This window comes from Pseudopodoces humilis, chromosome 1 (genome assembly GCF_049639895.1).
Source record: "Pseudopodoces humilis isolate 2021_Gansu_Grassland_sample_001 chromosome 1, ASM4963989v1, whole genome shotgun sequence".
In the NCBI taxonomy this organism is placed as follows: domain Eukaryota; kingdom Metazoa; phylum Chordata; class Aves; order Passeriformes; family Paridae; genus Pseudopodoces; species Pseudopodoces humilis.
In genome coordinates, this window is record NC_142200.1 from 108,321,406 (window position 1) to 108,332,063 (window position 10,658).

General features: G+C 38.6%; 1 protein-coding gene across 1 annotated transcript; it reads left to right on the forward strand.

The window, feature by feature from the left end:
* Positions 1-284: 284 nt before the first annotated feature.
* On the forward strand, positions 285-9,333 carry LOC102103721 (C-C chemokine receptor type 5-like). The gene is made up of 4 exons (XM_014248783.2): positions 285-320; positions 1,105-1,188; positions 2,018-2,116; positions 5,784-9,333. Exon 4 carries the CDS (start codon positions 5,795-5,797, stop codon positions 6,863-6,865), a length of 1,071 nt encoding a protein of 356 aa, XP_014104258.1. The 5' UTR covers positions 285-320; positions 1,105-1,188; positions 2,018-2,116; positions 5,784-5,794; the 3' UTR covers positions 6,866-9,333.
* The last annotated feature ends 1,325 nt before the right edge of the window (positions 9,334-10,658 follow it).

The following is a 10,658-nucleotide window of genomic DNA, read 5'->3' on the forward strand; positions in this document are numbered from 1 at the left end:
AAAATCACACGACTCAGTACTTGGGCTGCTTAGTGCCACAGCAATTCACACTCTCTCTGGGGAGTCTCTCATCCAGCTGTAAGATGCAGCTGCTGAGCAGACCAAGTGCATTCCCCTTATTCAGCTGTTACAATCATGAGTGGCAGAGGCCCTCTGTTGGTGTGCAATACTCTTCATCAGTAAATAACTTGCCACACTGTGCTTGCTGACCAGACTGAGCTATGGAAACTAAAAGCTATAATCAACAAAATCAAATACATTAATAAAGCAAATGAATCTGTGGGAACAAGGGACAATTTCTGAAGACCAGCCTACCACAGGTCTTAGTTTTAAGTAGTAGTGGTACTTGTTGTTATTGTTAGGCAGAATGTTGCGGGCAAGTTTCTCAGGAGCATATTTCAGAATTAAAAAGCTTGATGAAAACTAGGCAAGTCCAGCAACAGGTTTGAGACTGTTTCCTCTGTTTCAATGGTGTGAAATTATGAAAGGGTTTAGAGTCTCCAGTGGGTTAAGTAACATATACAGCAACCAATGTACGAAGAGATACTTAAAATATCTATTAATTTTCGTATGTAAATTGTTTAGAAATTATATATTGAAAAAGTAATTTGACATGATACCTTATTTCAGAATTATAAGCATTCAGTATGAAATCAGAATTTTTTATTCAGGAAAGCAAGGCAGTAATTGGGAACTTGTAAGTGTAGTGGAAACAGTATTAGAATCAGCTATTTTTTTCCGCTGACTGTGTAAAGGGTCTAATATAGTCAGTCCAAAAAGCATGGTGCAGTTAACATAGCCTTAGAATACCTTTCAGGGGCCTTTAATTTTGACCTTGAGACTCCAGCCTTTAAAGCGCTCATTGGAACAGCTGATTAGGAAAGGAACAGAAAAATCAATTTGTACTATGGAATAAAAATTAGTCCCTCATGCAGAGAAGGGTTGACAAGGAAAAGAGAGTGAGCTTTTCACTCTTTACTGTCTCCTCATGGATCTGAGGGGTAACTCACAAGTTGTGATTCCCTTGACTTCTGTTAAGGAATGGCAGCATCCAAAGACATCATTGTGTCTTTTTGTGGATTTTGTGTTTTAAAATCTTTTAAGGACACCAAGGAGTGCAGAAAAGCCATCTCTTTAGTGCTTCACTGATGGGATGAGATCCTCCAGACCCTACCAAGAGATGTCAAGGTGAGGCAGGGGGTTGTACTTTATCAGGTATCTTCTCAGGGGTTCTCTGCCATTTGGTAAGGCACCATCCTTTTCTTGCTTTCTGTATTTTTCTTACCTCTATTGTCATTTCTTTGATGTTCAGGAAGGATCTAGAAATCTACTCGTTGTGCAGCTTAACTCTAAAAGTCAGAGGAATCAGCTATGAGGAAGGAAATTGATAAGAGATCAGATTTTATCAGGCTTTTCTAAAGTTTAATTCCAAAATGTAAGTAACAGTGCTGTTTAAAAGGCCAGGCTCACTACATAGACTAAGTCATAGTCTTATGAGAGGGATTAAAATAAAAAATTCAGTCCAGAAGACTGGGTGAAAGAAAAACAGGATTCATCAACCAAAATATAAGGACTGCAACCCAGAGCAAGAAAGTAATTCTGAATTAACCCAGAGCAGGTAATTCTGAATAGAAGCAGGAACTTTATTCAAAGGCTCTACATTTTGTAAAAAGAACAGAAAAACATAAAATCAATTTAATGGCTGAAAAATGTAAAGGGATTAACTGCATGTAAACTGTTCTTGATTCAAACAGGTTAGCTAAAAGAAAATGATAAAATAATTATATGAACCCTTTTTCTAAAACTACAGCTGTTGGTTGTGAAACTTCAACTCCTAGGAGGATCCTCAAGAATTTCAACATATCTGCATGTCTCAAGAGTTTTAGAAAAGTAACGTCTGATGACCCATTTTTAGAAAAAAGAGAACCAGAGAACTGCTCCTTCATTATTTTTTTTTTAAATGAGAACAGATTTTTTTGCTAGAAGTTTTCAAACTGATACATCCTTCTTCACACAGGAAGAGATGTTTTTGACCTTAATCTTGTGACAGACAAGTCATTTTAGCATTACTCCTGTGGTGATAATACAAGATATCACCTGCACCATAAGATACATGGTAAGTCATATTTGCCTCTTTTTTTTTTCTTTAACATTAAGTAGCTACTTAGGTAATATAATGTCTGAATTGAAACATACTAGTGGAATCCTGCCAGTGTACTCATCTTTAAAAATTACCCTGGCAAAATGCATAATATATGTTAAATGGAATGCACTAGTTTTAAAGGACAAAATCACTAAAATACTTGAGCAGAGGTAAGGAAAGAAATAAATCTCTAGTGATTGATCTGAGTAAGAAACAAAGTGGAGTACGCCTCCCTGATTTTGTCTCTGATAATTATATGCAATGATGGAAATATGGATTTTAAAACTGTTCCATCAACACGAAACAGTTGTTTGAATGTTGAGTTATTTAAGAGTACTCAGGCTTCTCACAGGATGATTAAAGAAAAACTAGTGCTGCATTTTAGACACTGACTCATTGGATCCTGTTTACATGCAGCATAACTTAGCCCATTACCTCCATTTGCCACAGTCTTATAATTATTACCATTTTATGGGACTATGCAAACGAACTGAAACTGACTTTAATAAAATCTTTGCCTCTTAAAACACAGAAAGCTGTGACCTGAAACTCAGCACAAAACAGTGACATGAGTTTATTCATCTTTCCTATGGTGAGCCTTTCTTTTAAAAAATGCATGACTCTCAAGCAGAGTAACATAATTTGCATAGCAGATTGCAGGTTTCTAGAAATATTGCATTTATTTAAACTATAATCAAAATAATATAGAACTTTTCTTTAAATATCCTTTCTTCAGAGATATTTGTTGACTACCTTTTGGGGTTTTTTTAATGATCATGAAATATAAGCTCAGTCAGATCCCTCTAGTTAGGTGAACTGATTAACCCAGTGAAATATTCTAGCCAGTAGCCAACAGTGTCTTCTAAAACATCAAGATTATAGGATAAAGCACAAACCTGCTTACAGTTCCTTTTTTCTGTTTCCAAATTAGTATTTTTTGTCTCTGTTGTCAGCATGTGCTGGATACTATACACAATTCAAAGTAGTAAATAGTTTTGCAGAGGGACTTCTGAAGCAAGGGCTGGGCTAGAGGAATGGGGCTTGGTTAGCAGAAGAAACTGCTCAAAGTGAGAGCCGTAACTTAAGCATGCAAAAAGGGTTGTAAGGAAGAAGACAAGATTCAGGGAAGATGTGGTGGTCATTTCAGGAAGGCAGAGGAAAAAGAGGGAAGGCATTGAGATAACAGTTGACGGGAAGAAGGGTCTGTCACAAAAAGAATTCACAGTAAAAAAGAATCACAGTAATATCAAGGCAGCATTTTGCTATGATAATTGCACGAATCCTATGGATCACCTATTCACAAAATCTCACTCTGGGCTGATGACTTGGTTGTTTTTCATACCCATATTTAAGCATGACCATCCCACAGGTGCAAAATGAGCAAGACAGGAAGTGCTGGGTCCAGCACTCATCCCATAATCCTAGTATACAGCATGGCTGACTGACACATTGTAAATGAGGATATTTAGCTGTGTGCTGGGATGTACTGTAAGGGCATGCAACATGGATCTAGCAGGTCTAGCTGAAGTAAATCTTAAATATTTAATTGAGCAATGCCCAAGTCTCATCATGTTTTGAAGTAAAGAATTTAATATTCTACACCAAAGAGTGTTTTATAAACTCACTTTTTTTTTTAAGTGTTGCTGAAAGTACTTAAGAAATATAAACCCTTAGCTACTTTAAAATCAAGTTATTTACTGACAACAGACAGAGCCACAGCCACTTCCTTTACCAACAAAACCATTACTGCCGCATTGTAATAACTACATAGTATGACTACGGAAAAAAACTGCTTCACAGAGATTGCCAGAGTTTCCTAAAAGACAGCCTTTGAAAAGGCTGACAGAACTTATTTGTTATCAAGAAATTCAGGCAAATATTCAAATTCAAGAATATCAGGCAAAGCTGAGACACAAAAAATTAGCATTAGCAAACGACAATTTGTTTATTTTCTCTTACTCCTTATTCTCCAAAAGAAAACTTTACACCATACTCAACATACCAAAGTAATGAACATGGAAGTCATCTTCCTTATTATTCTTAGGAGCAGAGCTGGCAGCCAGACTCAAAAACTTGGGGAAAGAGCATGAAAATGTTTTGCAAAAGCAGCATTTCTTTTTGTACAAGGTGCAGATTTTGCTCCAACAAAACTTCCTCTTTTGGGGCAGATGCATATCTACATTGTGCAGCATAAGAATCTCCATCAGGAGCTGGCATTTCTGAGGTCAGAGACCTAGCAAATAGCCTCTTCCCCAAGACCTCAGTTTAGGTTTAGCTAATTCAACCACTTTGACACAGATTAGGGATGCTGGCATTTTAAGCAATCTGTTTTTATAGCAGAAAATACTTACTCCTTACTCCTGAGAGGTTTTATCTACACGAAGAGATGCTTAGGGAATTTGGCAAGCTCTAACTCAGAATGGACCACTATGAGCTTGTACCAAAAAGCAGACCAGGGGCCTGTCTCTCAGTCACTCCAGCCATAGGCTAAGTTTCTCCAGTGATATTTAGACTTGCAGAGCTCAAGCCTAAGAGTTCTTGAACTCTTTGAGTTCAAGAACAAAATGGTGGTGGTTTTGAGAGTGTGGTCTCTGAAAAAGATGCCTGCAATCACACAGGGCAGACCACACCACTGAAAAAAGTGCATTCAGGGAAGGAATGAACTCTGGTGCACGACATGAGTGCTCAGGGATCACACAGCAAGCTGGGGCAGACACACTGCCTGAACTCTTCTGCATCGGGAGCACTCTGTTGCCTTTGTCTAAGAACAGGCATGACACTTCCAGGAAGAGGCTGATTTCAAAACCAACACCGGGCCATGGGCAGCCACCTGTCTGCCATGAAGTGTCTCATAGAAGCAGTCATGGTGACACAGGAAGACAGAGCAGCTCTTTAACCAAACACTGAGGAGCTCTCTTTGAGTGGCTACCAAAGGAAGGCATCGATTGCGCTTCCTCACTAAGTAACCAGGAGCACTTCTGGTCCCTCCAACACCTATCTTCATAAAAGCCTCTCATGGGACACACAGGAATTTTTGCATGTTCTCTGGAGGACTGTGAGAAGACAGTTCTCTGAGCTTTTCAGAGATCAAGTTACACAAATCTGTGCTTCTGCATCTGACTCACAGTTACACCAGGGACTTGGGAAAAGGGGAGGCTTTGGAGACTGGAGGGGCTGATATCACAGTTACAAGCCTTTCTCTGCTCTCAGTGTGTAGCAGAACTTGCCTGAGGGCTTTCAGAGCTCTGCTGCACACTCACATCCCAGGCCCTGACTCCTTGCAGGGGAAGACCAGTCCCTCACACAGTGCCGAAATCAAGAACAGGATGTCTCAGATTCAATCCACCATTCCTCTGTTTCTGGTTAGGCCAGGCAGCTGACAATCTCTGCTGAGGAGGAAAAATGCACATGACAATGTAGACATGGGAAATGACACTTCCAACACAAGGCAGTGAGACTCCACAGCTGTATGGATGAGTTTCCTGGGAGCTCTGTAATTTCATTTTCTTGACATCGTAATGCTTGTGTGCTCATCAGAAAAACATTTCAGAATTTCAGAAGAGAACATCAGCATGTTTCATTCTCTTCACTGCAAAGCTTGGAGATTTCTCTAGTTTAATGTCTTTTTCTTCCTTTACAGACCAATACACCATGGGAAATGAAACCACAGACTTCACCGACTGGCCGCTGACAACAGAATATGACTATAGTGATTCAACACCTTGCCCTGCAACTGAGGAAAAGCACTTTGCAGCGAAATTTTTGCCACCTCTTTATTCTTTAGTGGTGATATTTGGCCTGACAGGCAACATGCTTGTTGTCCTTATCCTGGTAAAATACAAGAGGCTGAAGAGTATGACTGACATCTACCTGCTCAACTTGGCAGTTTCTGATCTGCTGTTTGTATTTTCGCTCCCTTTTTGGGCTTATTACGCAGTTCACGACTGGGTTTTTGGGGAGGCGCTGTGTCGAATTCTGTCAGGTGTCTACCTCCTTGGCTTTTACAGTGGCATCTTTTTCATAATCCTGTTGACCCTGGACAGGTACCTGGCCATAGTGCATGCGGTGTTTGCTTTGAAAGCCAGGACAGTCACCTACGGCATCCTCGCCAGCGTTGTCACTTGGGCTGTTGCTACTCTTATTTCCGTCCCTGGGGTAGTATTTCACAAAACTCAGAAGGAAAGTTCACGTAGTACTTGCAGTGCTCATTATCCATCAGAGCAGAGAAATACATGGAAACAATTCCTCACCTTAAAAATGAACATCCTGGGACTTCTTATTCCTATGTTAATCATGATTTGCTGCTACACACAAATTATAAAGACGTTACTGCAATGCAGGAACGAGAAGAAACATAAAGCAGTCAGGCTTATTTTTATTATCATGATTATCTACTTTTTTTTCTGGGCACCATACAACATTTGCATTCTCTTGCGTGATTTTCAAGGTGCATTTTCCATCTCTACTTGTGAAGGAAATAGTCAACTGCACAAAGCAATCCAAGTGACGGAAACAATCTCAATGATCCACTGTTGTATCAACCCTGTAATTTATGCCTTCGTTGGAGAAAAATTTAGGAAATATCTTCACAGCTTTTTCCGAAAGCAGATTGCAGTCCACTTGTCTAAATACTGTCCTGTTTTCTATGCTGACACAGCTGAACGAGCAAGCTCCACCTACACACAATCTACTGGAGAACAAGAAGTTTCTGCTGCATTATAAACTGTGTTTAGTGAAAAAATGGAATTGACACTTGTGAGATCAACTCTGTGACAAAAGCCTGCTGAATCTCTCCTGGATATTGTCTCTAAGGCAGCTAAAAACAGAAAAAAAAGCTATAAAACTAAAAAGAAAAAAAAATCATAGAATACATATTTACCAAAGTTTGCATTTGCTCACAGACTTGGGTATTTGTAAATACATTAAAAGGATGTAGCAAGTTACCTAGTTGGGGGCCTGAGCTAGCAGGCTAACAGATTTTTTTAAGTGAAATAGAGGTTATGAAGTTGCACTGGTTCTTCAGAAACATCTCTTGATTGTACATTACACAAGATATCTCACTCATTTGAACCCAGTCTCAGTCATATTTTTTACTAGTCTGGTTGTGTATCTCTGTAAATAATGCTAAATTACTAAGGTCTGTCATACACCATGGAATGGAAAATTTTATACACTTAGAATGGACTCTAATATTTCATGGTATATTTTCCTTTGTGTATGGTTGAGTCCTAACCACTTAGATCTTTCTCATAATAGTTCTAACTATTAGGGGCTAATACCTGAGTGACTGTTGAGTTTGTTATTCTGAAGGCTCTCTTTTACTCATCTGCTGTTTTATATGCTACTCATGCTAAAGAGGTAATTTAATAGAGCTATCACTAAAAAATAATGTCCTATAACTGATCAGAAAATCAGTATGGTAACAGTATTTTAAAAATAAAATATTTCACATGGAGCTTTAATTGGGTTGGATCAAACATGAGGAGTGAGTCAACAGTGTTTTAGCTTTTTTAGTGCAGTGATTTTTGCCATTTTTGTAGCCTACATAAGAGAAAAACTTTTTAGAAAAATGAATGCAGGCATAATGGCTGCCAAACCACAGCCGTGTTAGAGGTGTGAAAATGATTTCTGAACTAGATTGACACAGATGTTTTAGAGATAAGTGTATGTTATAAACATCGAAGTTAACAAAACATCTGAATAAGTAAAATTATTCCCTGTACTACAGAGTCGAGGGTATAGAGCATCTGTTTTGTTTTAGAAGCTGGTATTATTTGGGGGGCTGTGACAATGGGTTTTTTGTCATTTAGGACTTTTACAGAGAGAAAAAGCTTCCATAATTAGTAAGACTGGTGGTTAAATGTGACTGATTCTCCACAATGATCAGAACCTGTAAAGCATAGGAACACATAGAAAACATGAAATAAATATTGGGCTACTCAGGTGCTTAAGAACATACCATAATCACAGTATTAATTAATTTGGGCCAAGTTCTCCTTCCAACAGCTCTTATACTTCCCCAAAGACAGATGGTATTGGACAAGTTTGGAGACTGCAAATAAAAAGTGACTCTTTTGTTTGCTGTTCCAATCCAGAAGGGCAATTTCTGTTTCCCAACTTATCTAGATAGCCTTTTAAATAATATTTTCAAAGAAGCAAATGTTCCAAGAAGTCACAAAGAAATTTTAGAGTGGAAAGTGCTTGTGAAAGCAGGAATGAAATAGGGAAATCTTTACTTATCAAACCACTTGTTTTGAGTTACTTATTTTGTCATACTAAGCACCATTTGGAACACTTTGGAACTACATCCACATGGGAAGTGTAACAGAAGTACCAAACCTCATTTACAAAGTTTTCAGCTGCATACTCTTCTTTAAGGCCCTGTGCAGCAATTACTTTCTGGACTTTGTATATGGTTTTAAAATGGGTAAATAGATCAGCGTAACGACAAATACACACCTAATCAGGCTGTCTTTTTTAACTTATAGAATGCATTTATGAAAACAATTTTATATTTTATTCTGCTCTTGACAAGAACTTTGGCTTGGTCTTGAAAACACCTTGCCTTTACGAAACTACTTTCTCGGGAGGGCTTTGATGCCAGACACAATAATGCATCTTTGTCAGCCCTTCAGAAGCAAAGCACAACAACCAAATGTGCATGGGCATGCTGTCAAACTTTCTTAGAGGCATGTCAAAACTGCCCTGATCCTTCTACAGCATGGACCTCTAATCATGGATCTTTCTAAGCAACAAGCAGCTTCCAGAGGAAGGAGGTGGAACTAAGATTGGTGGCCCAGTGGATCGCAGCTAATCAAGAGTTTTCATCACTTCACTGGAAAGGGATCACACTTCAGCACATGAAAACAAGTCATATTCAGCTACTGCAATGAACTGTGATCCACTGTGAGCCTGATATTTCTGAGTCTGAAAAGGTTTTCAGCCTGCCAGTGGCTGATTTCTCCCCAAGGGAAGGTTTCTCAGGAGTCTTTCTTTCAAGGACAATTTCTGTAAATAACTTATGTTTCTCAAAATAAATCTGTACAGCTGTGCTGATTGTGTTTCTCTTGTTCCACCAATAGGACTAGAGAGGTGTTCCCTTTTACCAATCATGTTAAGTCTGTATCAGAACACCTAATAAAAAGTACTAAAAAGTAGACAATAAAGCCTTCTGATCTTCTGCCTTTGAACTGAAGTCAAGCATCTTTATTTTGTGTCCAACAGCGACAATCCATGTTCAAGGAGACAACTGAAAACACAGTGTGTGGTTGCACTGCTGGTACATTCAATTAAGGACTCTGCCAACAACTATAATAATACCTTCTATTATATTGTCCATTAAAGTTGGTTAACTTTTTTGTTAGACTTCTGATCCTTTCCCACCTCCATCCCCTTATTTTTTGGAATAGCCCTGTAGAATGAAAAAGGAAAATAAATTCCTCTTCACAGTACTGAAAAAACAGGCAGGACAAAATTGGGGTTTTACCAGTGGACCAAGAACCAGCTTAATCAAATAACACAGGACCATCAAGATAAATCCAGTGCTCTTAACTTCTTGCCACTAATAATCTAATAATAAATATGCTATTTTGGTTGTCATTACATTTGTTTTTGTTTACATTTACCAATGGGAAACGCAGTGTCTCAGACAATTCATACTGATCTTAGATGCCAATAGATTTTTTTGCAAGTAGAACCAGGTTACTGAAGTATCTCTTTGAGGAACTGGAACAGGCAAGAGTTTAGGGTGACACCATAGCCAGGTGACTTCTGAACTGGTTTTAGATAGCTTTGAGCATCAGCCTGGTCTGATAACTTGATCCTTATACCACATTCTCAATGAACACTTCAGAGAATTGATTTACACTAAGAATGGTGCTTCATGTGGAAAAAAAGCACTGACATTTATTTGGTTCCTCTTTATAGAGCTCTCTCTTTATATTTTCTTGAGGGATTCATTGTCATGATTTAATTAAGAAACTCCCCCACTGACAGCACCTTTCTCAGGTGCTATTAATGATATCAGGTGCTATTAGTGTTTTTTTAAAATAAATAAGCATATAAAAGAATTCCAGTGTATATAGTGACCTAAGTAATTAGGTAATCCATCTAATATCTAACAATTACAGTGGACTTGTGCACACACTTCCCTTACCTTAAGATTACAGTGCCATCATGTGGTCTCACTGTAAAGTTTGATGCCAACAAACATGCATTACTCCACGCAGGTTTTGGTGCTTTCCTCATTCAAAACATTTTTTAGGATTAATTTCTTCACAGAAAGAGTGATTAGATATTGGAATGGGCTTCCCAGGGAGGTGGTGGTGTCACCATTTGTGGAGGTGTTTAAGGACAGACTGGATGTGGCTCTCAGTGCCATGGTCTGGTTGACAGGGTGGTGTTGGGTCATGGGATGGACTTGATCATCTCAGAGGTCTTTTCCAACCTAATGATGCTGTGATCTCTTTTCCTAAGAAAATATTCTAATGGAATGACTCCCCCCACTACAGGCATT

Bases quoted from the DNA above. Each gene is read 5' to 3' on its own strand.
- LOC102103721 (XM_014248783.2), top strand. From the start codon at position 5,795: ATGGGAAATGAAACCACAGACTTCACCGACTGGCCGCTGACAACAGAA.